Source organism: Corapipo altera, unplaced genomic scaffold (genome assembly GCF_003945725.1).
Source record: "Corapipo altera isolate COAL_440 unplaced genomic scaffold, ASM394572v1 52b, whole genome shotgun sequence".
Lineage (NCBI taxonomy): Eukaryota > Metazoa > Chordata > Aves > Passeriformes > Pipridae > Corapipo > Corapipo altera.
Window position 1 is genome coordinate 2,998,101 of NW_020884922.1, and position 27,989 is coordinate 3,026,089.

Consider the following 27,989-nt stretch of genomic DNA (forward strand, 5'->3'; position numbering starts at 1 on the left):
TAATTAAGTCTGGTATGGGGTATGAAAGGGCCAAGAACCAGAGAGGTGTAATTTTGAGATCTAGGACTAGAAGTTAAAATAAAATACATCTGTGTTTTAAGTTTACAAGTCTAGCTACAATTCTACTTAAATATTTTCTAAAGAGTTAAAAGAATTTAATGAGAAAGCTGTTTCATAGAATTAATTTTCAGTGCTCTGATTTCCAGCTCATCATCAAGTATGTAACTCATCCATGCCTCAAAGGCACTTGAACTTTGGGCATGATATAGAATGCAATGACTCCTGACACACTGAAAAATAATGCATGCCGACAATGCATTAGTATTATTCAACGAATTCGCTCAAATTAGAAATTCATTTCAGAGCCTTTAGGGAATATTATTTTTGAGGGTGGGTTTTTTTTGTTTGGTTTTGTTTGGTTGGTTTTTTTTAACATAGGTTTCTTAATTATCAAATTGGTTGTTAAAATATTTTAACCAGCATTTCATGTTTTGTTTAGAAGTGTTATATCTTAACAACAAACTCCAGAGGGAGCATCTGATGTTATCTCTCTCTTCTTTAAGATTTGGACTACAAACTAACAGATGAGATTTTCTAAGAGCCAGACAGAAGAACATTGACTTCATATGTGAGTAAGTTTGTTCCACATTTATAATCTGAAAAGGCCCGAAAGGCATAGATAGAGAAGGTTATTCTCTGACCCCCATTAGTACTGATACATCTAAATGCTAAAGCATTTACATACATCTCCTAAAAGAATGACCTTATTCTGTTAAAGATGTTATAATTGGATCCAAAAGCCATAGGCATTAAAAAAGAGAATAAATATACTTTAAAAAGGGAACCTAAGCTCAAGTGCAGAGTTACAGAACTCAGAGCAATGATGGTTCAGTAGTTTCTCAATGCTTCTCAGAACCAAAGACATGAAGACATCCAGGGTATCTACACTGTTGTACACAAACACAGTATTTACTTACCACCAATACAAGTTGTTCTCTAGTTGAGCACACGTATAAAGAGCACAACAGTGTAAAGAAACAATCCGTTCTCCCTGAAGCTCCGAGTATGTCTGTGCAGTGTGTTCTAACTTAGAAGCTACGGAGCTTAAAGTTTCATCTACCCATGTAGCAACCTAAGGGAGAAGGGAAGAAAGGAACAGAGAAGGTGGAGGAAAAAAAAGACAAGTTGCACCTCAGTTGCACCTTTAATTTTTTACTGGTTTTGAAAGGGAAAAAAAAATCACACAGTAAAAAAGTATTATTTCCTTTGGAAATTTTTCCCCTACCATCTTTTCCTTCCCCAAAAAAGAGCTTTTCAGGATTTTTTCACCCTTTATTTCCAGTCTCCAACATTAACAAAAAGGTTAAAAAAAAAAAAAAAGAGAAAGTTGTCATAAAGGATATGGATGTGTTGGTGTCTTTAGCAAGTAAGTTTCAAGTTCACTCTTAACTGGGCAGAAAAGTACATTTAGATAACTTACTTTACATCACTGAAAGCTTCAATGCCCTTAGTTTTCCTAGTAAACCTATGCAGAACAAGCTTCTCTATTCTCAAAACAGTGTCAGTTTCTACTGTAACAGCAAAAAGTCAAATGTTTTAGATAATTAGGTAAACCAAGTATCTTTTCATTGTTTCAGCTGTAAATCTGCCAGTTTGGGTTTTTTTTGGTTTTGGTTGGCTTTTTCAACTTTTTGCATTTCTACAAAACACCAGTTGGGGAGGAAAAGAAATAAATGAATACATGAATTAAACACTTTCTACTACAGATGAAGCTGAAAAATCAACTTCTCTATAATATACTGGAAGTAACTGAAAGAAACCAGTTTTGTCAAATTTGGCAACTGGCAGACTTCTCATACCTTGTTATTTTCCGTGGCAACAGTTGCTCTAATACTATTTGCAGAAAGGAGCACTATCTTTTCGTTGGTTAACCCCAAGAACATGGCTCGTGGATGATGCAGCGAAGGATTCTTTGGAAACAAAGAAATATTTTAGATATTCAAAGCACATAAATCATCAGTTCAGAAAGGATATTGAGGTGCTGGAGCGGGTCCAGAGAAGAGCAACAAGGCTGGTGAAGGGACTGGAGCATAAGTCCTATGGGGAGAGGCTGAGGGAGCTGGGGTTGTTTAGCCTGGAGAAGAGGAGGCTCAGAGGTGACCTCATCACCATCTATAACTACCTGAAGGGAAGTTCTAGCCAGGTGGGGGTTGGTCTCTTCTCTCAGGCACTCAGCAGTAGGACAAGGGGGCACGGGCTTAAGCTCCGCCAGGGGAAATTTAAGTTGGATATCAGGAGAAAATTCTTTACAGAGAGAGTAATCAGGCATTGGAATGGGCTGCCCAGAGAGGTGGTGGATTCACCATCCCTGGAGATTTTTAAACGCAGATTGGACGTGGCACTGAGTGCCATGATCTAGTAAATGGACTGGATTTGGACCAAGGGTTGGACTCGATGATCTCGGAGGTCTTTTCCAACCCAATTGATTCCATGATTCTATGATTCTATGATCCTGAAGGTAAGCATTTAAAGCTGTACAGTACCTGTGCATTTCTGTACGGCTCTGATTCACTCCACTTCCATTGATAGAGTTCTCCTTTACTGCTAACAGCAACAAGCTCAGAATACAGAGCTCCAATACAAATAAACTTTGTTCCATCCTACAAACACAGAAATACAAAGCCTAAGACAGCAATAGTATAAATACATATAGAAAAACATATAAATGCCAAAAAAATAAACTTGGAATTGTTGATTTTTTTTTTAGAGCATCCAGGAATGTTGAACCTGAAAATAAAGATATATCCAGTTTGTCTGAAGCTCAGCATGTCCTCACACACACAAAGGCACTGTTGTTTCTGACAGAGTGAGGTAAGAAAGAAATAGATATTATTTCCCAGAAGTTTAACAATAGCATATACCTGGCAATTAACTCAGACTGTTTACTAAAAGCTTCCACGGTATTTTAAGAATAAAACACTGCTCATAAAATTAAAGATTAGAAGATCTCTTTGACTTGTGACATTAAAAAAAAAGTTTCTGCTTAAAATTCTGGCTTTTTGAAATTAACAAAAGAGCAACATAATTCCATTATTCCATTGCTAAGTATACTCAGGAAGGTATCTTCCAGTTACCCAAGAAATTAATTATCAAATTCACTGTCTCATCAATTAAACAGCGCTTAGCTTTCACTTCTGAAGGTAAGTAACTGCAAAGAAGATCAAGCTTTAAAAAAAAAAATTAGTATGCTACATGTGACATTAATGCATCATTATAACCTGATATGCCAAAAAGCTTCTAATTATTGGTTAATCTCCCTCTCACTCTGTTCTCCTTTTTAACATTTTATCAAAACTCACATGGATTGCATCTTTCTACTACTTCAGCAGCACCACTTTGTTCACTTGTTTAATCCTGTGCCTTACTTGGATCTCACAGACCTGTTTTCCTCCCTCTTAGATTGGGTTTTATATCAATGTTGCAGCAATGACACAATGTTACAATCTCACTTCCGCCAAATTCCTGTTCCCCCTTGCATTGAAATGGGTCTTAAACTACAGAGAATTCGAGTGGTTTCACAAAACATCTCATTCTGCTTCCTGAGAAACATTTGTAATGTTCTGTTGCTCCTCAGCAAGTGCAGCTACAGGACAAACATGGTCTTTCTGAGTTCTTTACTAGTAACAACTAAAAGTTTCCTTCCACTTAACGGGAGAATCCAGCTTTACCAAAAAACAAAACAAAACAAAACAAAAACCCTCCAAAACAAAACAAACAAAAAAAATTAAATGTTGTGTTCTATAGCTACAAATCTGAAAGACAGGTACATGATAACCACTACAGAAAGGAATATTTATCTCCCAGATCAATATCTCTAACTGCCTCTCTCAGATTACAGTATAACTCACATTTAAGTACTTCCCCCATCTGAGAGGAAGCTGAACTCTGTCAGCCATTAAGAAAGTCCCATCATCCAGCACATTTATCTGTCCCCTAAATTAGCAGACTTTTCTTTCCACTACAGAAGTTTAACAGGATTGACACTTTTTCTACTGTTTTCATACCCAGAAGTGCACATTTCAAAAGGTGTGAGTGTCCTTGAATAACAGAGGATTCAGAACAGCTCTTTACCAATATTTGTGGAAAAAGAGAAAGGCAGCAGCAGTAAAAGACAGAAGCAATCACAAGCAATTCTCTTTTACACCCTGATAACAGGTTCCAGAATTAGTTAAAACATTAGAGAACTATTTTGCTCTAGAGGGCATCTACCAACACAGTACAGAAGTAACATGAATGTTAATCCATGTCATGATTAATAGATGCCATGGCACAAACACTGCATATTCTGAGAAAGAACTGCCATCAGAACCTATTCTAATCTGAGGAGATGCATCTCTACTTCATCAGCACAGAAGAACCTTCCAAAGTTATTTGGCCTAATGCCGGAGTTAAGTATGGAAAGTAATTAATTTTTGCTCCAAGACACTCTCATTATTTTTATAACTTTTAATCTTGCTAACATATTTTAAAACTTTTTATAAACAAACAGTTTTGTACCAGAAGCTGAACAGTAGAGAGACCTGCCACTCAAAATTTTTCTCTCTCTTCCACCAAAATATTAGTGGTTGTGGTCAAAATATTCCAGGACCAATGCTACATTTACCTCCATGAGACCATTCAACTGCCCAGAGACACCCAAACAAAATGACAGCTCTGCTTCTGTAACCAGAGACTCACGTGTTTAACTACAAATTCTGATTTCAGACCAGAAAAATTACATACCTGAAGATGATGCAGATTGCTGACAAAATCTTAATATCTCAACAGGTAAACAGAACATAGCTACTCGAACAAACCAAAGGCTTGGCTTGCACCTAACTACAGTCTAGCAGGGGAAAACCAGCTATACTTGTCATACTACAGTGGCTCTGATACACAATGCTACACAGCAGTGCAGACCAGTAGTACAACAGTCCAACAGGATTTGAGGTCTCAGAAGAATGTCGTCATTGACTTGGGTTCTGGAGCAGTTGATGCCTGGTGGGAGAAAACTCAGTACCTGTGCAACATGTTTATACACCAGTCTCAGATTGTGGGTGAAACTGATACATTTGGGAACACTCTCAGCTTTCCAAAAGTTTCATCCATTCCTCTCAGGGTGGTACTTCACCTCCCACAAACAAAAGCTAACCATCCTCATCACAAACTACTACAGTTCTGTCTCAAATATAAAAGGTAATGAAAAATGAAGAAAAAATATTTGCAAACAAGCCTGGTTCTCTTGTAGCAATTTCTCATGTGCTTTGACTTGCCCCCTAGCTTACTGTCTTTAACATTTCAAGACCTCCTTCCATTTTTCAAAATGGAAGAAATGTTTGAACCGGCCTCTCTGCTAGACCATCTCCCTCAGGATTTTCACCTTGAAGAATTTCTGTTGGAAAATATCACCACCAAAACTTCATAGTGGGGCTATAGCAAGAAAGATGCAGAACCATCTTATGAATGTTCAGCTGAAAGACAGGATGAAAGGTTTAAGTACTTTTGGATAAAGATGGAAGGCCTTCGCAGTAAGACATCTTCATTTATCTGGAAGCTAGGGTTTATATGAGTGCATGTCCAAAGAGGTATCTGAGAAGCAGTTCTGTGAGTGAGTGAATGTTACAAGTCTAAACTACATTTATTCTTTGATGTTAAACCCCTGAAATATCTCTACCCAAGCTAGATTCTCTCATTCTAAGCAAGGGGGACTAAAGTTACACCAAAATTTTCACTGACAAATAAGTTCAGTGTTACTGGATGAAACAAACAAACAAACAAAACCAAACAAAACCAAACCAACAACCACCCTAACAAACAATAAAACACTTTGGACATAAAACATCTGGTAGAGAGAGCAACTATTAGACAAATGTTCTTTTTAGGTCTCTTCATGTCTCAGTTTAAATGCCCAAATGAAGATAATAGCAGCTAAAGGCATGCTGCTCTAAGCAGAAATAAGTCTCTATATTCACCTCCCTCTTCAATCTCTATCTAGATTTACTCTGAAATGAACAGACACAGAAAAAGAAGCATTACAGATCAAAACAGCAACCTCACAGATATTGCAGACAGACAGAAATATAGTCTTATTAACACAGATTATCACTTCCATTCTTAGGAAGCTTTTTAGTTTGTTTGGTTGTTTTGGGTTTTTTTCGCTTGGGTTTTTCTAAAAGTCATTTCCCTAAGCATTTAAGTAATCCACAAAGACAATGACTACAGATACCCAATTAGCAACATAGGGCTGGTGTTCCTGTTACTTTTACCTCACATGGGAATTACTTCTTGCCTTGAAAATCAAATTAAGGTTACAAAGAAAACCAGCTAATCAAAGCAAAGGAGACACTGACAGAGCAACCAACACAAGTTATTGATCAACTCAAAACACAACTGCAAATAAATGTCAACTTTCACAGTTGTCATTTAGAAGCCCAATTCACACGAACTGAAAGTATCTCTAGGAATAATAATCCTTATCAAAAAAAGGTTTCCTTGATGAAGGATAGTTTAAATTGTTCCATGAGCTTCCTATCTATTAAATGCTTTGAGTGTCTAGGTAAGTAAAAGAAGAAAAAAGAAAAAAGACAAACCTTATGATCACCAACAGCATCTTGAAAACACAGAGGAGAAAGTTAAAACAGTAATAACAGAAATGTAGCTTCTAAGGGTGTAATTATGTATAATTTAACTAAGTCCACAATAAAGAATATGCTTTATTACATTATCTCACATAAACTGAGATGTGACAGTCAAAAAGGAAACACAGTATTTATTTGGAAAAAACAAACAGATCTACTGCAGAGCATGCAAATAAAAGATTAAAAAAATCCATACCTTATCTGGCCACCACTGCAAGTCTTCTCCTAAAGAAACAGGACTTTGAACAGGTGTATTCTTCTTGTCCAGGTTTGGCTCCCCTTCCTTACTTGTAGAGCCTCTTTCATTATCAAATGAGGCTCCATCAAGCCACCTTCGTTCACGCAAACGTAAAACGGACTCACGTTCACGCAACAGCTCAGAGTCTCTCTCTAAGGGAAGAAGGAGAACTGGTATGCAATTGGGTCACACCAGTGGGATAAAAGTAAGCCACTCTCTAGTAAAGACCCTTCAGGATGCAACTAACAGCAGTTAAATCTACTCACACAGATTAAAAATATAGTCCTGACATGCAACATTCAATATATTAAATCTTTCAAGCATACGTACTTTAGAATTACTAAACATGAAATAAGCTAAAGTCTTACAGTTTTGTGCACTATAAAAAATTGCTAGAGCATTTTCAATTACAGCATAAGAGGCCAAATGCACTTAACATTGCCATTTAAAGTTTTCTAGTACAATATGCAGTTTCGTAGTACTGTTTTATCAATGTCTCTAGTAACAACTATAAAAAAACCCCTTAAGTCTATACAGACTCTCAGATATCTTTATGCAAACCAAAAAAGAGTATTTATTAGAGAGTTTCATAACTACTTTCCCAGAAAAACAGTAATTTGAAAAGGTTAAAGAAAGCAAGCATTAAAAAAAGCTCTCATACACATGTTTGATAATCCAACCACTTTTGTTTAAAGCAATATTCCATAGGAGTGGATTTAATAAATTAAAGTGTATCTGCTTTGAGTAGATCAAAGGAAAACTTTTCAAGATTCAGACAAGTTTTTAAAAAGATCCTCATAGGAAAATGTTCCTTACCAAAATGCTTCCCCTCCAATTGGCCTACAAACTGTCTAAAGCCAGTACTCTGCAGTTCGCTCATGCAGAAAAATTTTTTAAATCAAGGAATCAAACTAACTTTCCAAGAGTCAACTATGCATGGAAAATAAGGATTATAAAATTCGTGGTAACGTCTTATATAGAATAACCTTAGGAAAGGAAAAAAAAGGAGCAATTTAGAAGGAGTTATGTCAGATGCTGAATATTCTCACATGCACATAAATGCATTTAACCTATGAAGTACCTCACTTAGGCTCACAAAAATCAACTGGAATTACGTATATGAGATGACTGCATTATTATATCAGTTTCAATGAATTACACCAAGTCTTGGGTCTTTTGCTGTATTAGACAAATGGGAAAGTTTTTACATAAGCCAAACACAACAGCTTGTCTTACAGATGCATTCCATAAAGTACTGTACTTATTTTCTAGCAAACATCACACTGACCCCTGACTAATAATTTTGAAACAGGAGCTTACATGTTCAGCAATTAATATACTAAAATATGTTCATGAAAGGCAACAAAGCTGTACTAAACAAACAATCACGGCAGAGGTTGGATTAACAGTTTGGAAATACTCTAGGCATTGCACAACAGCTTCAAAAAAGATAGGAAATTGCTGCGTGGTCTGTTATAAATGTTTTAAGTGTAATACGCTAAAAAAAAAAAAAGCCCTAACACTGCTCAAGGAGTTTTTATTATCAGCTGCCAATAGTTCTCCTTATCCAAACATAAATATCCTTCCAAACAATGAAATTTAGATTTCATCTCCCTCTTTAGTATCTAAAGTTCCTCATTCCATAAAGGTAACTTCTGTCATGGAACAACTAAGGAAACGTGAAGAATAGTGTACAAAGAGCAATCCAAAAGAAAGAAAGAAGGGAAAAAAAAATATTAAGAATGCTGCATGTCATCAATTGTTACTCATTTTTGAGCCAAATTAAATATTTTTAATGCAACCTATGTATTAGTAGGTACATACACTACCATTTAAAATAAACTTAACATGCAAAATTTTATAACACTTTGCAACACCAATGATCAATCATTAGATTTAAAATAATTGACTACCGAGGTTCTTGCAGAACTTACCTGCTAATAGTCAGAATTCATTAATAATTTTGATGACTAACAGTCTATTTGTCTACTCTATATTTGACAAAATATCATAGTCTACTTTTGCATTAAATCAGAATCTAAACCACGAGTGTGTACTATCTCTAGGTTTTTCCACAGCAAACTACTTATTACAAAGAAAAAAGGTGCAAAATTACCTCTGGATGAGCCTAGCCTGGAAAGTGATGAGCGCCGAAAGGATGGATAACCAAAGTAACTAATATCTTCTGAAAACATAGCATCAGCATCAATAATGACACTTGGGTGAGCAGAATGTATGTCAGCATCCAGAAGAGACATAAGATCCTCTATAAGAGGAGACAAGGGTCTTAAGTGAATAATCAGCTACTTAAAACATCAGCTAGAGAGACCATCAACTAAACAAATATCAAAACAAAAAAAATATCCTGCCTATTAATTGAATTTCTGCTCTTCAGATTCACCAGTGCAAACTCATGTGCCTCCTATGCAACCGCATTTGCAATCAGCTTGGCAAACTAGTGAAGAACAAAACCATTTTCCCTACAAGAACTGCTCTGTCACTTATCTAACCACATTTCCCAAACAAGACTTGCCCAAAACATATTTTTCCGTATCCCAGAAATTCAGATTTTTGCCTATCACTTGAAAGAACAAAGCCCCAGGATAAGATGGATACATATACATACATGTGCACACACACTCATGCATGTAATGCAGAACTCCAAAGATGACCTAGAATGAAGGGAGGACAGAGCCGACGGAGAGAGCCGCCCCTCACACAGCCATGTCTTTGAGCGTTTGTCCATGGAACGCTTCCTTCAGAGAATGACATACTTCTTTAATTCATAAGCTAGTAGCTTGCAGGTCTCAGTACAAAGCTTTAAATGGTAGCTACATTAAGAACAACAAGTTATCTGGAAAAAGCACAATGTTTTAATACCATGCAGTTAAAAAACAACAACAAAAAAAAAGTTCCACAACTGCCCTAGTTTCTATGTTAGAAAACTTGAGTTTCCCTCAAGTAATAACAATCATTAAAGTGTAAAACAATCTCTTTCTACTTACTAAAGCTACTATCCAAACACAAAAAAGGCTACTGGAAATTCATGTAACTTACTGAAGTCCAGTAATATGGACTGACAAGACAACTGAACCTGACTATCATCTTGCTGCTACAGAAAGGACAGTCCTACTTCCCTCCTTCATCCCTGTGGCAGGCACCTCCTTGGGGCAAGGTGGGATTTCTAAATCTACAACTAGCACATTCACCTGGCTTGAAACAGAAGTTAAAAGAGTATAGAAGTAAGGTGGGTAGTCAGAGCCCCAGAGGCAGTGCCTCACCATATGCAGCAAAGCTGACCATACCCTACTGCTGCCAAAGAAGATAGTTTTGTCCCTTCTCAAACATTCAGGCAACTCTGACTAGTAAAAATCAGGCTCCCCAAATTAGGTTTCACTGGCCCATACAGGCCAACAAACCTCACCACCATGTGAGGGAATGACAGGATAGCACCTTCTGGCAGCAGGACCATCTGCTTAAACCATCCGTGAAGCTAACATGAGGCTGCACACACACACTCCCTTCAGGAAACGTGGAAGGAGCACACAGAATTTCAGCACATCCAGTTCTCAGCCTCTTTCTCATCCCAAGCATAAAACAAAATAGTGGCTAGAAAACAAAGTCTGAAGTCAAATAACAGCACTCATAACAGTAGGAACTGATTATTATGGGTGTTTTGCTCAGTGTCTGGAATAAAAGGAGGGGAGGGAGAAAAACACACAAAGTAGAAGATATTCAAAAACTGAAGAGGAGCCAAAAGTCCGTACTTAGAGCTAGTATTAATTCATGTAAGACTTTCCCATCCCTGCATAGCAGATCATTTATCCTTATATATCTAAACTCTCATCTCCAGGAAACGTAACACATACCAAGTACAACCAGCTGTCCCCAGAAAAACAGCACTGTAAGTAGTGAGCGCTGTGGATTTCAAAGCAAGACCCACATGAATGCTTCTTGCATTAATTAAGTAATCCACTCAAGTGTAGACTGTGCTTCTAAAAGCACACCATTTGGGACTCTGTGGTTCACATAGCACATTTTAGGAAGTCATCCTCGACAGACTGCTTGGAAATCCTAGGAAAAAAATTCACATTTGGCAAACAGGCTCTGTCTTACTAAAACAATTCAGATCACTCAGAGTATCCTTACCCGGCCTGATACTTTTCACTGACTTTCCACAGCATTAAAGCTGCAGTACACTTCACCTTCAGAGTGTCAACTTGTACGTAACAGACTTCAAGAGTTGGAAACACAGTTGAGATTCTGTTGTATCTCTCAAGATCGACATGCTGCTCCCTTTTCCCTCATCCCACACCATGACCATCTCTTCCTAGGTATGTTCCAACCTCTCCATAGTCTAGTAATTCGTTCTGACTTTTTTTTTGGTCACTATGTAGGAAAAAACTGCAAAGAACTTTGATCTCTTTGTAGGAAAAGAATTGGTCAGTACAGAAAAGAACTCTGCACCCTCGTTCAAAATGGACAATATTGGTTTTTTTAAGGCAAGTTGAGTAGGAAATCCTCTTGACAGAAAACACACACTACCTTGTGACACACACACATACACACACTTTCCAGCATGTCAGGCATCTTGAGTTTAGCTGTGTTTCCAAAAAGGATAGTAAAAGTTCAAGCCATCAGACTTAAGAACCAAAACATGTTTTTTGCAAAGTATGCATTAAGATGAGTAAGGAAATGAAGCCTTTTCTTACCCTCTTATTTCAGCTTCAAATCAGATTTTAATTTTCTTGCAGTATTTCTGAAAGAGATCCCCCTTCTTCCATTTTCTATACCAGCAAAGAAAGGTGCTAAAACCAGTAGGGATAGGAGACAAATCCGCTCCCCTTCAAACATCACTGGAATTTTTTTAGTGCTGTGAAAACACAGATACTGCAAGGCTACATCCAGTTTAAGAATCATGGGGGGGGGGGGGGGAAGACATTCTCTATGACCTTATTTTCCTGCTCTTCAGATAAATCCTATGGGATTACATCATTCATCTCTTACGCTGCGTTAGACAAAAATTAAGACTGCACTCTTACATTTAGATGTGATAATTCTGATCAACCTATTTAGGTAAGGAAATACCCAGGATTCACCAGTAAATACTACAGAAAATTAGAAGGAAAAGGATATCCAGTTCAGAGGAAAGAAACAAAACAAGAAAAATACCAAACCCCCACCAATTAAAAAACCCTAAGTTTCAGTATACACATAAGCAGCAATTTGAATACTAAGAAAATTTTTGTTTTCAATAGCTCCAGGCGTAGCATTATCACTGAATTTATTAACTGAAGGCATTGCTTAGATCAACTCTCATCTCAAGCTGAGCTCACTTTAAACGTTTTCCCTTAAGGGGGCAATCGTAAGTTCTCTCCCCCCTTCTCAGCTGCATATTTTTATGAAATATTCAACAATTCAATGTGTTCAGTACCTCCTCCTCTTTCAAGTTTGGATTCAATTGGCAAAACTGTGACAGTGAAGGGAGAGAAACATGTATTTTGGTTTCCTAGGAAACCAGACTAAAACAGAACTCCAGAATTCATTTAACAGTATTTATTCAAAATATTACCCAACTTGAAGTCCAGAAAAAAAACAAAAACAAAAAAACCAACCCAACAACAAAGAAAACCAAACCACAACAACAAAACCACAAAAAACCCAACCCCATTATCTAATTGTTTTCCCCCAAGGCAAGCCATTGCACCGATCCTACGCTATGCTCCAGTTCCCATGACCCCTCACTGCAGCCAGCACAGTCAGTCCTGCTGTGATACCAGCCCAAGTCTCTTCTCTCCAGAGCAGCCTGGATGTTCTCAAACCCACGTTCCACAAGTCCCACTAGCGAGAACCCACTGTATGGTGCAAAAGTTACTGAGCAAACAGGCACACATCGAACTATACAAACAACAAAACATTTTAACTTCTACAGAATCTCTATTCAGAAAATTAACAGAACATAAAGCCCAGAAGAAGGCTCTAATACAACTTGAGATGAGCTGGAAAATTAATCTAGAGGCCCTCAAGTCTTTTCTATGCTAGATGATCATGTTCTATGTAGCTTTAACCTTGATTATTTTCCTTATGTATTTGTTATGAATCAAATGAACCCACGTTCCTCTCTGCTAACTATCATAAAACAAAAGAAACAGGACTAGATTAGAGAAGCCAAAAATCAAAGTACACTAGGGTCCAAAAATAAATATTTAAGAGACACTTGTTGATGGCAATATGTACAGAAAAGTTAAAGGTCTGCTCTTCACTTAAGAAATTTTGAAGAATTTAGGAAGAATTGAGACATGTTTTTTATTACCTCAAAAAAATTCAGATGCATAACCTTCACAATACTAACTGGAATATATTAATGATATGTTAATGGAATTGTGATGTATTAAACAAGAATTTATTAATTTCACATACTTGGAAAGTATCTTAGCTTTTTAATTATTTTATTATCCTTTTTTAAATCAAATGTAAATTACTCTTAGCACTTTAAAAAAACTTTTTCTGTCTTGGAAGGCTTAGAGAGTAACCCCTAAATTTAAGGGTCACAAAACATCAGACATGCAGAAGGGAGAAAGAAAAAATTAGCATATGCTTTTAATCAAAATGCAAGAGCCTCAAAAATCCCGAGGCAAAAGCTCTTGCTTTTTTTGTGCTTGGAATGAATGAAATCAAAAAGCTTTAAAGCATAATTTGACAATTTAAAAAAAAAAAAAATTCTCTATCTTTCAGAATCCTAAAAAAACTCTAACAATTGACCACATATAGCATTTATCAGTTATCTACAGTTTTCCTTTATGAAATTTAATGTTATAGTTCCAAAAGGGCATCCAGAGGCAAGATGAGAAGTGAGAGCAGGAAGAGTGCAAAGTTTCTAGAGCAAAACACTTTCAAAAAGAGCTATATGCAAGTTTCCCTGGCCATCAGGTTTTCCTGAAAATTAGCTTGCATGATCATGTGACAAATGCAAGGATTGGTAATTTTTACTATTTAATGTACCAACAGTAGAGTCATGACAGCACTGACTAGTGTTCAGCAAGACTCCTTCTCATCAGATTCAAATTCATTTCTGTGCAACAGACTGATTTTGTCCCGTAAAACTTAAGACGGAGACAGAAGGCATAGCACATTCTACAAATCATGAATTACATCTTTGAAGACGAGCTAAAACACATCAAGTTTCATTTCAGTTGTCATTTCCAGATCTTCTCCCACAAAAACTGGGAAAGAACTGGAGCAATTTCTATATGGACTAAAAGAAAATAGGAGAAAAAACCCCTAATATTAGGAGGTTGCAACCCCTTATAGGAAATTTTAGTCTAAACAGGGAAGAAGTTTTAAAAATTAAGCCAAGAACAAAATTGTTTTCTGGACATCTAGTGAGGACAGTGAAATTCTGCATATTACTTGAACCTCTCTCAAGTACACAGGGCTCACAGACTGTAACGGAGGCATCTTCAAATAAAGGTTACCAGTCACAGGTTGTCGGACGGTCCCTATTAACTGATCCTTATGATCACAAAAGGTACCAAGAGAACAGTTAATGCTGTAGAAAGCTGGTTAGTATGGTTAAAAGTAATAATTTGCAGCAGAAGTTCCTAACTCTGATTTATCTTCTGAAGGCCAGTTCTGGAGAAATGCATTTGGGCATGCTTAAAACTAAGAACTCCTGCATTGAATACTCAGAAAGACTTTAGAGAATTTACTTCCTCCAGTGTATCTGTCTAATGCTATTAAGCTAAAAAACAAGACTGAGATTAAAGATTTTTCACCCTTCCACCAGAATATTCTTGATTCTACAGCAAAATAAAGATGTTTGACAGATGCAACTAAAACTAGAAGAGGCAAAATGAAACACAAAGCCTTCGTTGCAGAAATTAAAAAAATTTTTTGTCTAATCACATGATTGACAAGATAAAGATGAAGGAAGCCCATGAACCTTCCTGGTGAACCAGATGAGCAGAAAAAAAACCAAAAAACATTTATTAGAAAAATATCAAAACGTCATTTTGACACAAAGAAAGAAAAGCTACTATGTAGTCAGAGTTTAGATGTGCTCTTTTCATGCCGTGCACCTAAGACGAACATTAGATTTGGCTGCTATGTTTCCAAATCTGTTTACTGAGCAGACAAAGATTGCCTAAATTAGTTAGCCAATGCAAAAGAAGATTCAAAGTCTTTTATAAAAAGCTATTGTGTGGGACAGACAGTATTTCAAAAATAGCTGCACTTCAATTAAAGCATTTTGCTGGTATAGCCAGAATACTACAGCTTTTATAACGGGAACTTGAGATGAAGAATAAATTCTCAGTCTAACTGTAACCACTGTACACTGTTTTGCCCTCAATTGAGGCATTCTGATTTTAAAAAAGCTGTATAATTTTTGCTCTAAGAACTTGAAAAATATTAAGAATATATGTTAGTAGGAAAAAAACATGCAAGTCACTAGAAGGTTTTATGAGCAAGCCACACAGCAGTCTCAGGATATCGTTGAGCAGCAAAACAGACTTAAGTAATGCTGATGTTACAAAGCCTGAGATCCTAAAACAAAAAATAACTTTCATGCCACCACAAACAGTATCAACAGTTATTCTTCAATGGCTAACCTAATCCCTCAAGACATTCCAATGCATCTTTTGTTTCGTGCATCTTTACACTTTGCTTCTATAAGCAAGAATTGTCTTCGCTGCATCTCTTGCACAGCACACAGCTCGCTGTCAGTACTTAAATACAGAAAAATAAGAACACATCAGCTTTTTTTTCAATCAAAAGTTGCAGGATACAAACCTCCAGGAAGATATGATTCACTTGCTGTGTCATCCCCATCATCCCCATCTTCATCATCACGACTCAATAAATTATTTACAGCAAGGTTTACATCAAGATTTGTTCGCTGGAGTTCCCGAATAATAATACTTCTGGACTTTCCTTGTAAAACGACTTGTGCCTGTAAGAGCAGAGTATCATTGGTTACTGGTCATTCTCAGTTCATCAACCACCATTCACGAGAAAAGAATGCTTAGTTCTAAAAGAAGTCCAGTAAAACCCAAAAGTCAATCACAGTACGTACAGACAAAGGATCATATAAATTTTTCACAGTATTTTGTACTAGATATGCAGCCTTTTCTCAGTTTCAGTTAGGCTACTGAATTCCAACTTTGGTGCTGAATTTTTTAATGGAATCTTAGAATCCATTTCTTGGAATGCTTAATGCTGTAGTTAAAGGACAAGCAAAATCTACAGAAACATACAGAACACTTTGAAACCCAGGAGTATTTAAACTTAGTGTGACAATCAACAGAGTGTGCAACCAACTGTTGTTCCAAAACTACACCTCAATCTCTGTCTTTTACACTTTGCTTACTGCCTCTATTTTTCTCATCATTCTGCTTCTAAAGGCTTATCTTCAGCAGTTTCTGCAATATTTAAGATTTTACTAACAAAATGCAAATGTTCCAAATGTTAAACAGAGAACCCCAGAGAATTCTGGTCTATTCCACTAAGCCTAAGACTCAGGGCACTTTGTTTTTCCAGATTACCCTCTACTGAATGTCAGGGAAGATGAGAGTTCTGCAAGATTGCAAACTGTGTGAAGAACATAAGGAACGAGTACTGAGTATTTTCGTAACACAGTAAAAATCAGGTACCAACTAAAATTGTCAGCTGACAAGCAAAAAAAAAAAGAAAGGGACATTTTAACAGCACACAAAGGGAAACTTTTTGTCATAACATTCTATGCCAGAAGTTTACAGATATTTGAGACCCCCTAAAATGTATGTTATATAGACCATCTGCAAAGATCTTTCCCATTGACCTGCTTTAGAGTTAACTCAAAACTGTTTTAAACACTTCCCGTTTTAAAGGTAGACAAAGTACACTATTAAAAAAAAAAAAAGGGTAAGCAAAACACCACAGCAAGGGCAGCAAAGCTGATTATCTCAGGCCTAGCAACTAACGTCTGTATTTCAAACATAGACCAGAAACTAGTTTTAAACTAATAGTTAAAATGCATTAACTAAGTCACATATTTTGAATATCTCGTTTTCCTCAAATATGGAGAAAAATGTTTTAACAGACTCCATTTAACCACACAATGCAAAGTCCATCAGCTTCTTCAGGCTTTAGTGCATTAAGAGGCAAAAGTGGAGAAATTTATACCTAACATTCATCAGTTACATGTATAAAAAATTAAGTAGAGGTGTCTAGGAAGAAAAATTATTAGTATTTTAAAGAGATTAAATATGTTTAATGTCTTCTATTTAAATCTAAAATAGATCAACTTCTATCCAACAAGAAAAAAAGAAGTCAACCTGCCCCCTCTGTTACATTCCTTCAAGAAACTTAATGCTTTCACTTTCTCACTAAATCTCCCATCTGCAACTGAACATGGTCTTCCTCACCTAGATTAAATATATACCTTATCTAGGGGAAGTCTGGGAAATGAAAATTCTAGAATCCAAAAGTCTATCACTCCCACTACATATTTAAGAATAAAACCAATTCATCTAGAGAAAGTCAATCTCTTTAATTATATGCCATCACTCCTTGGAGGAAGTGCACTACTACAACACATTCCTGTACATATGCTGTGAGAAGCTATCCAAGCTTTCGGCAACAAGCAGTTTCTAGTTCATGTACCTGTGAAATGAGTTCCTCTGGAATGACTGATGCTGGAATCACTGGTTGTGGTTGACTCCCCAGCAGTCCAGATCCTCTATCACGTCCTGTGCGTATAACTCGGGTCTGCCTTCGAGAATCTCGAGCTCCAGCAGATGATCTACCAGAAGATCCTCCTCCACTTCCACCAACCCCTGAACTCCAGCGACTTCTGGAAGATTTGGATTATTTATCTTATTAATACAGCAGCATACTTTGGGGACTACTTGAAGAAGTCTTTAGGTTTATTAGTAATAACTTGTAAACAGCCTCTGAAAAACACTGCAGCTTGACTTCATAGACAAAAAGTATCTCTCAAAACCAGTATGAACCAGAGCACCATGCAATTAATAAACTTCTGAAATACATAGAAGTAATAAAAAAACAGGACTGCAACAGGAAGTTGCACTCTTTCTTACTCATACAGTTGTGTGGATGTATACATACATAAATACATACATGGATCAATTCCCAGATTTTTTAAAAGCAACAGTAGTAGCAGTGTAACATCTAACACTCAGTTCTCAACTTCCTGCTATAAAAGCACACACGCAGCAGCTTCGTGGTCAGTGGCTCTGACAGCAGGTCACTCTGATGGGTCTTCTAAAGATTCTGATACTTGATTTACATTAAGAAATTCATTAAGATTTCACTGAAAAAATCAAGCAATCTTCTTTATTGTAAAAGAAATCTTACACTAGATCCTCATGGATGGTTTTCAAGAGATATTCTACTTCGTATCTACTCCTATTTCAGAAATCAACATCAACTCTGTACATTGCAAAAACATGCCTGAACTGACTGAACAGCTTTTTCATTTGTATGAATCAGTATCAAAACCAGGGAGCAAAAAGGTCCTGATTCATAGAAATAGACTACTCACCATCATTACAATTATCCACTAATCTTAATTTTATCACCACAGAACTGTGTAAACTGAATCTGGTTTGGACTTAAGATACTCTGCTGCAATGAAAGACAAGAGCCTCTAGTTTGTTCGTTAAGGTTAACTTTATCTTGCAATCTACTTTAAAGGATATTGCATATGGTGTTATTGCTATTTAATAATCAGTATCAGCAGAACTTTCCTGCTACCAATCACTTTAAATCTCAATCTCCTTTCAAGAAAAACATTTCAAATTAGATGTGAAAAAGGTATGTTCTCTGAAATAGTATCTAATAAATTTATGTTAAAAGTCTATCACATCTAGCTATTTAGGTAAGAATACTTGTCTTACATTTTATGGCTTAAGTTGATTACTAACACCCTTCTCTTGTTTGGTTGGGTTTTCTTTTTCCTCCTGGTAAGACCATGCAACCACAGAGTAACTCGAGTGTCTGCCTAAGACAAGACCCTGTCAGACACATCCACATTTTCAGGATTCTAGCCAGCGACCACACAATGACAAGACAAAACGCAATTCAACGATGGCTTTAGGAAAAGTCTTGTCTCATGAGTTAGAAAGAGAATTCTAAAAAGAAGATACTACTGAAAACGGAAAAACCCCTCAAAAATCAAGAGGAATGTGATATTTTAAATAAAATGAGCCAGTTAATCTGTTCTAGAGGTGGGAAGGCGGCTGATGGGAAAAGAATGGGGCTGAGGAGAAATCAGATTCTACCTACAAAGGAATTCTTAATTCAACTCTCAGCAGGGAGGTGTGAGTTTAAAGAAAATGTTCCATATTAGATATTAATACTTACTACAGATGCATTTTCTACTTGAAGTTATAAACTAACAATGACATAATTTAGACATCTAACAGTTAAAACCATCTCTATTCATATAATAATGAAAATATTCCCAACTGTGTCCTAACTTGGTCTTATTCTAATAAAGTTGTCTAAACCTAAAATAAATATTAATATAGAATGGAAATCTTTCAGCTCATTTCTGTTTGCCTGCTAGTTTACCACATCTCTCTACTGTCCAGCAGCATGGTAGCAATTTTCCAAATCCAGTTATCTAATCTAAGGACTCTACAGTTTGAATGTTTTCAGACTCAATTTACTAAGTTAATTATTCCCTTTATTTAACAGACTAGTTATAGTGCCTACTGCTTTTCCACTAGTTCAATGACTTTCAACTACCTAGTTCTGAAACATGCAAGGGAAGACATATGAACTCTTCAGGGTTGGTCTCCTAAGCACATAGCTTCAAACAGTTTTAACTGGTTGTACTCAGCTAAAATAACAAGGCAAAAAATGTCTCACACTTCCCACAGCAAGTTTTTAAACACGACAATACCAGTTTGCCTTTAACGTTTAACACATGGATTTTTACGTCCAAATGCACAATGTTTGCACAAAAAGTTTGGGGAGGTAATGGGGGTTATTCTTCATGCAAATAAGGCCCAAATGAAATTAGTTTATTTGGTAATATAAACAACAAATTTGCTATCACGGAAAAGCTATAGCTCCTCCCTCTTAAATCATTCACATGCAGAAACCACAGTTTGTAAACACAGTTCTCCTTGCTATAGTTAGTAACCTTAGGAAGCAGCACAGTTGGACACATCTTACAAAAACAAAGCGATCACTGTGATTATGTAACGAAGATTAATTTACACTTCTATAAAAAGGGACACCATCAATTTTAAAGCTAACGGTAAGAAAACTGAATCTGTACATTTAGCATATGGTACAATTTTAAAGGTTCTGAGCAACAATCTTTTTCAAATGTTCCCTTCCTATCACTATGTATAGGACTCCAGCTATCAAAACACCGGTCATGACTTGGGGAAGGAGGGCACAATGCAGTGGAGCACACAAAGATAATGAAGGCCCTTCCTGCATAAATGCACTCATTTTCTTTATGCTTCTAGCCTACCACAGTTTAAATTGATAGTGTCCCTCTAAAAATCTGCTTTTCAAAAATCAAAGAACTAAAAAAACATTTAAAAAAAGACAACACAGCCAAAACCAAGTTATTCTTCACACATATAAGAAAACTCTCTGTATCCTAGATGCTGAAGGGTCACTTAAATGTCTGTTATTTTAAACAAGTTGATTAAGTATTTTTTTATTATACCCTACCTACACAACTGCTGTAATTATACGTTCCCTTACACATACTGCATACAATTTATATATGTGTATACACATATACTCAAATATGGAACAAACAGATTGCAGCCTCAATCCTATCAAAACTTACCCAAGGGTGTTGCCTGCCAGTCTGCCCAGAGTTTCAGAACCAGACAGAAACCATGGGGAGTCACTAGATCTGCCTGGCCTGGATGTCCTTCCTGCCCCTGAGCCACTGCTCAACTTTGAACTGAAAGTAAAAGATGGTAAATCAGTCACAAAACAATCCCAAATGGGTTAAGAACAAAACCTGGAATCCCAGGTTGAAATTCTCAGGGACTTAATCTGGTAACATACCAGCTTAAGCAACACCCTTGGGGAATACTCCAAACTAATCTAACTGTATATTAAGAGGTACACTGGAAAAAGAAAGTGGAAAGCATGCCTAACAGACCTTATGCACATGGGCAATCTATAATAGCACAGTTGCAAATACATATTAAGCTAATTAGTGATTTGAGGTAGCAACTGTGCTAAGTCTTCTGTTAGATATATGTATAAATTGTAATCAGGTGTTCTATCCATAAACCTGACCCTGAGTACCCTACTTCGGTATTAAGTGGTTTACATTCAAATATGAATCATTCAATAGTCCTGCTAAGGGGGACTTACCTGGACTGAAGACCACAGGTCTAGAAAGTGAGCCTTGCCAGATGGGACCACTTTTAGAGTGGATTCTACACGAAGCTTAATAATTTAACAGAGCTTCTTTCATAAGGATTATTTTGGGAGGAATTTGTTTCTTGAAGTTAAAGAGACCCTGTCTCATTTCTTTTAGAATCACATCTACTATTTCTTCCTACGCCAGTTTGTCAAGCTAGGTTGTTTGGCTGCATCACCAATAACCATTGTGTCTCTACTCAAAGTATCCATTCCTAAAGCAATCTACTTTGAAAACAAACAAATAAAAACAAAACCAAAAAAGCAGCCAAGCTGCTTATCGAGTTCAAAAGAATGTTTTAGAAGAAAAGCATTTCTTACCCATCACTATTCTCAGGTTTACCCAATTCCAATCTGTCTGGCTGGACTGAAAAACCAATCCTGCAGACTCTGCCATCCTGTATTTAGAACAAGAAAAGCAAGCACTCAAAATTGAAATGTAAGACAAGTTACAAAAAAAAATACAAACACAAGTCTTCAGTTACGGAAGAATATTGATCAATTTAATGTTAAAAGAACTAATTTTAACTGTATGGTTTCAAGTTTATTATCTGAGATTTCAGTAATTTACCTCAAGAAGAAATGCAGCGTGATTTGGTCCCACCACACACTGTTTAATAGTGGCCTGTTCCAATACATTCAGAGGAGGGTGGCTGAAAATAAAAAGTGAGAATGTATAACATTTTAAAACATTTAAAATCTGAAAAAAAATAAAAACCTAGTTGTATATGAAAGGAAAGATGTGTGGTGATGGTTACCAATATGAAAAACATTCAAGAATGACTAAACGTGCATTAGTTGAAGCAAGTATAAAATATTTTTGATCATTAACCACACAAAATGCAGGGGAGAAAAACCTTAAAAGGTGATGTTTTGGTTTAATGTGATCAGCAATAAAAAAACAGGTTTATACTTTAAAGTAGGGAGTCATTTCATAAGGAGGATACTTAATAATATATTTTATCATAACTGAAAACCTCCCATTTTCTTCCTGTGTTATCCGAAGCATTTCTGGACTTTAGTATTAGTAGGACTTCAATATTAGTAATATTGAGGATTTCTAAGTCTACATCTACAGTACAATCACCTGTTTCGTGTTGCTGTTAGAGAAACTGTACTTTCCTAAATGATTTACAGCAGCATGTGACGTGCCTTACCTGTTTAAATTATATTTGTTCAGCTTCTCTGAAACTTCCCTCAATCTGAAACAAAAAGAAATTAAGTTGTTATTTGATGACATATTCCACAGGACATGACAACCACTTATACAGCATATTTATGACATTAGGGGGACAATTTACCACATTCAATGAAGCTTGATATAAATACTACTTGGTGCTGGGAGCCTGTGTAAGAACTGGATAGTGTTCAGCTTCAAATCAGGTTTTTGTTCTGGAGGGTTTTTGCTTTGGAGTTTTACCTTTGCCAGAGAACCAACGTTTGATCACATTTCTGTGTGTTTTGCAAGCCACTATCAAAAAACTCTACTCCTGCCTTGTTACAACCATTTACAACTTCACACACAAAATAAGCAGATGATGCAATGAGCATTAACCGTAGATATACTTGAATTTCCTTGTGTAAGCTTGAATACAGTATCCCAGAGCAGACAGGATTAGCATTTTCTAGGAAATCCAAGTATGTGGGATATTAGAGACAAAAATATGACAGTAAGTTCCCCAAAACAGAAAAGACAGGAAAACAGATGCACAAAAGCCAGCATCAACAAATGATGAACAACAAATTCAGGCTAGTAGAAGAAACAATCCAGAGAAACATCACTATTTATAGGGTTATGTAAAACATTACCTTTACTAGAAGGTAAAGAATGTTTCCAAAAGTACTTCCATCTCACTTTCATGGTACCTCACCAAATGGAAGAGAACACAAAAAAAAGCGCCAATCCACAGACCACTCCTGCTTAGAGGATAGTGTCCAAAAGTGGAAAGCAACAGAGGTAATTTCTAAGGTAATTTCTAATTCACTTAGAAAAGCCCCTAAAATCCTCTACAGGCAGCAAAGATTCTCTTGTAATATCAGGTAGGTACTTCAGTTAAAGCTTGGGCTCCTTTGTTCCCAAATGACACAAACAATCCGAAAAAGACCCCAGAGAGCTTCCAGTTGTATTCAGAGTGTTCACGTTATATCAAGATACAAAGTCTAGATGAACCCTGTAAAAATTACGCAGGGTCTTCTGAATTAAGAAAAAGCATCTCAGCTTTGGTATCATATTCATCCTAGCATAAATCAGCAACACCTTTCTAAACCTAACAAAAAGACATGCACAACAGCACTGCTTTCCTCTCTTCGAATCCATGTCTTTAAACCCTTTATTTTCACTTGCTTCATTTCACTTTCTACACACAGACTATTATGGACAACAGACTTCAGCTACTTGCAAACCCTGAGCATGAGAAAGAATACCAATTAGAGGTACAAACACTCAAATCTTAACATTATCAAGTGTTTAAAGCATTTGTTCTGAGGGAAAACATAGGAAAAAAAAATGTATGTCTGCTTGAGAAACAAGGTGATTTATACTGATAGAAATAACTTCCATGCCCAAGAAGAAAGGACCACAGTGAAAAGACAGCAGGAAGGAAGTGAACGTGCTTGGAATTGCCTTTTGCTATCCAAGCCAAGCTGCTGGTTTGTAAGTAGGCAATTTCACACTCCCAATTTCCAGCCACAACTACTTCACACAGGCCAAGAGTACATAGCCAGATAAGGTTCAGGAAGAAAGCCCACAAAAGGAAAAGGGAAAAAACACACTTCATATGCAATCTGTGTGAAAAGTACCCCACAAGAGTGAACTACTGTGGGAGACTATGGAATGAACCCTGAAGATGAATGGCACACACTCCACAGCTTACCATACGGTTTTACAAAGCCAACAGGGATCTGCTGCATCATATATGACAAGTTAAACATTCCTGAAGTTTCATGTCTTAAGTGTATCACCTAACAGCTTCCCACAGGAATCCTGAGCAGTTTCCCACTAACATTTCTCCCATGAGTTATAATTCTAGAATAGGAAAACCTGCCTTTAAATTCACTGCACTGACTATAGGAAAAGCAGACATCAAAAAAAGTAGTGCTTTACTGGAGATGGTTACTAAAATAATCTATGAGCAACATTTAAAGCTTCCTTATCTGAGCCTTGTGTCACAAGATCTGAGCAATACCAAAGAAATAGACATCTTTCAATTTGAAAAACACCATCATAATGACATAATAGGAAAGAAATATGCACAGAAAGCTAAGACTTGAATACTCAGTGAATCCATGAGTAACATCAGCCTCAAGAGAGTAGGTCTATCTGCAACAAGCACAGGTCAAAAGAGATCTAACATTGTCGAAAAAAGGCTGCTGTCAACCTTTAAGGGGAGGGAGCAGAGCAGGATATAAATGACAATGCTGAAAGTACTAAACTCATCTAGGGAAAGAAAAAAAAAGTAAAAACGATCTCACACCCCAAACATCTCATATGTAGCTGCTGTAACAGCAAAACTACTGAATACCACCAATAAACCTAAAAGATCCATGAGGACTTGAATGTGATGCAGAACATCACCGAGTGAAAAAGGAGTTGTTCTTTAGCTCCATGTCCCTGCTGGGCTGCTGGTTTCACCCCCTCTCCTCCCCTTCCTTGTGCTGGCACCAGCATTCACATGAACACCAGTCACAAAACTAAACCAGCAGGAAAACAAGAACAAGGCAGAAAGACGTGTTTGTATACTCTGTATGGAGAATATGTCTGTGTAAATAAAAACTCTAAATAATTTCACAAAAACATTTCCTGCAGCAATCTAAGCCCTTCTACCTGCACAATTGCAGGGTACTGTAGCATTGACCCTCTGAAGCAAAAAGCTTTATTTTAACAACACAATGCAATCATTTCAACCGATGGTGCACTGGAGGAAGAGGTACAGGCAGAGATGATTTAATCAATTCTCACATTAAGAAAGGTCAACATTTCCACTAAGACCTTTCTGTGGTAAAACAATCTCCAATACAAATGCCTCAACAGACTATGCATTGAAAAATTCTCATTAAAGGCAGTTAAACTATTTCAAAGGACCAAGTTAGAAGCAACACGTATTTTGATCACAAAGAGATCTTTGGGGAAATCCACTATCTTTGCAACGCTTTTAGACAAAAAGGTTCGTGATGATAGCTCCTGTATCAAGACACACATTCTTTAAATATTCTTATTGAAATTAATCCAAAAACTCTTGCAAGGAAACAAAGTCAGTTTGTCCAAGCCAAGTACGGATTTTTTTCATTCTACAAACTAATCAGAATAGAAGGGAACTGTGCTCACACTAAGCAACTGAAGAAGCTCTAGGTCAGGACTGCAGCAGCTCAGATTTCCCACATGACACTTTTATTCATCACAAGATATTACTTCTTTCAAAGTACATTTCTATTTCCAGACAAGTTTAGCTCAGGATTCATCCTTTCATCATATCTTACTTTATAAAACCAAGTTAGGCTCAAAAATGCAAGAGTTGTGGAGAAACTCCATTTTAAAGTACTAAGTACGTGACAGAAAAATTGGACTTCAGTATATTTATAACTGTACCCTATTTAAACAATTGCTTAAATCCACATAAGCAAAATACTGTTTTACAATTTGTGCTTCTGCTCAATTTCTAAGAATAAAAATCTTCTGTTTTAAAGCAGGTAGGCTGTCCCAAGAATTATTTTTCTTAAGATACTACAGACTTCTATAGTACATGTTCAACTCAATTCCCTGCACCAGCAACAGCCCTACCTTGCCAGTCATCCTGCAGGAATACTCAACCTTCTCGAGTAATTCCATCACGTCAGCACCAGCTGAGCAGCAGACAAGACATAAGGCATAGGCAGAACCTTCTTACTGCTTTAAGATTTTAGAATAGTTCCATTAGTGGATGCTCATCTTTCTCCCTGCATGTCAGGAAACTAACAGTTATATCATCTGCATCTGCAACATCATCTCAGGCAATTTAACATGAAAAGTGCACTGTAAATAGAAATCATATATAGCAAGATGTAAATAATTTTCCCCTCAAAAACTTACTTGCTGTTGAACAGAAACAGTATTTACAGGTGCTAATATGTAATCTGACATTTTGCAGCTTTGATCAAATAACAGTACATCTAGCACACTTTTAAGTATTAAAACAATTTCTGCCACCTCAGAGATTGACTTCTATCATAATATAAGGAAAGCTATTTTTCATTTTTCGCTGCAACTTTAGACTACATTTTTAAATGTCAGCTACGTCCTTAAAGAACACACAGTAAAAATCACTGCAGCTAAGCAATCCAAACAAAGGATTTAACCACAGAGATGTAAAATACAATGTTCACATACTGCCTGTCTCAGAAGAATGTAAGTCTTTCTGTACTCAGCAAGTAACACTCAGAATCCCACACACAATATTCAGAACATTCTCTTGGATTTTTCCTGAAGTTGTACCTTCATAGCCTTAAAAAGTTATTTGTACACTTTAAAGTTAAAATATCAGGCAGGGTCCCACCACAAGAGCTTTCATCACTTCAGCACCACATGGTGACGGGTAAGAGTTGCAGAGGAAGAAAATAAAAGGTACTTTAAAACAAACAAACAAAAAACACTGTTTGGTATGATGAACAACTTTGAGTAGGGAAATAAAAACAGAACTATTTCAGTCCTGGTAGATTTTTCTAAGTGATCAGGTCTCTTTAAGACAACTTAATATATTGTCAATGAAGGCAACAATGAGACACTCACACCAGAGCAGACAGAAAGACACAAGTACTGCTCCACTGCTTTTCCAAGGGAAGGCTAATAATAATAATAAGCAGATATCCGAGGGGACATATATATGAAAAATCAATTCAAGCACTGGAAAACAGTACTGAGTAACATACCTATCACCACTTATCACCATCTCCATCCCTCAGCTGAGCCCCTGAAGTGCTCTGAGCACAGTGAGCCAGACCCAAGGAGGCACCTTCGTGGCCAGTTTGCAGGTTTTGGCCCAGTAGAGTTGCACAGCCTCCAAATTAAAGCCCTCTCACATCTGCCTGTCTTGAATCACATGGAAATGAGCTCCTGTGCCTGTCTATCAGTGTCACGAAAACAGAGCCTCAGAAATGCAGAAAATGAACACCAATGAAAAGCTTAGGCAAATATGTTGCCTTTGTTTCCTAATGCCAGCATGTCCTGGACACTAGACACTGACACTGATGTAAAGTCACATCCAGCTACCTTCCATGACACAATACAGCATACAAAAGGATCCTGTCCTCAATTGCCATGTCAAACATTAGAGAGCAGCCTCCAAAGAGGCAGCCTTCCACATCACACCTTTCTCCTACTGGAATGAATGAAGATTTAGAGTGTGCTTTAAGTCATTCTGGGTACTAAGGGGGGGGAGTCCATAAACACCCATATGCTGAAGTACCTTCAAAAGCAAGCAATAAGATTATCTGTACAAAATCAAGTAATGCACATAAGAAAAAAAAAAAAGACATTCCCAGGGCAAGTACAAAATGACAGGCTCCAAGGTAACCAGTACTACTCAGCAGGGGAGTGGAACAACATGTTTAGACTATAATATGCAGATCACTGAAACAAACTAGATGACAAAGAAACTCAGTGCTCCACTCAGTAATCAGGGCTACCAGGGCTTACC

General features: G+C 36.8%; 1 protein-coding gene across 14 annotated transcripts in view; it reads right to left on the bottom strand.

The window, feature by feature from the left end:
- Positions 1–27,989, bottom strand: part of UBR5 (ubiquitin protein ligase E3 component n-recognin 5) — an 86,188-nt gene that overhangs the window by 45,488 nt on the left and 12,711 nt on the right. For 8 of the 14 annotated variants that reach the window (XM_027657032.1, XM_027657029.1, XM_027657023.1 and 5 more), the window contains exons 2-12: positions 22,479–22,523; positions 21,893–21,974; positions 21,643–21,719; positions 20,732–20,851; positions 17,557–17,746; positions 15,706–15,865; positions 9,032–9,181; positions 6,874–7,085; positions 2,544–2,660; positions 1,860–1,970; positions 978–1,132 (exon numbers count right to left, since the gene is read on the bottom strand). In XM_027657032.1, the coding sequence (XP_027512833.1) occupies positions 978–1,132; positions 1,860–1,970; positions 2,544–2,660; positions 6,874–7,085; positions 9,032–9,181; positions 15,706–15,865; positions 17,557–17,746; positions 20,732–20,851; positions 21,643–21,719; positions 21,893–21,974; positions 22,479–22,523 (1,419 nt within the window). The remainder of the gene's footprint in view (positions 1–977; positions 1,133–1,859; positions 1,971–2,543; positions 2,661–6,873; positions 7,086–9,031; positions 9,182–15,705; positions 15,866–17,556; positions 17,747–20,731; positions 20,852–21,642; positions 21,720–21,892; positions 21,975–22,478; positions 22,524–27,989) is intronic. The other 6 variants (XM_027657025.1, XM_027657026.1, XM_027657031.1 and 3 more) reach the window with 4 other exon arrangements.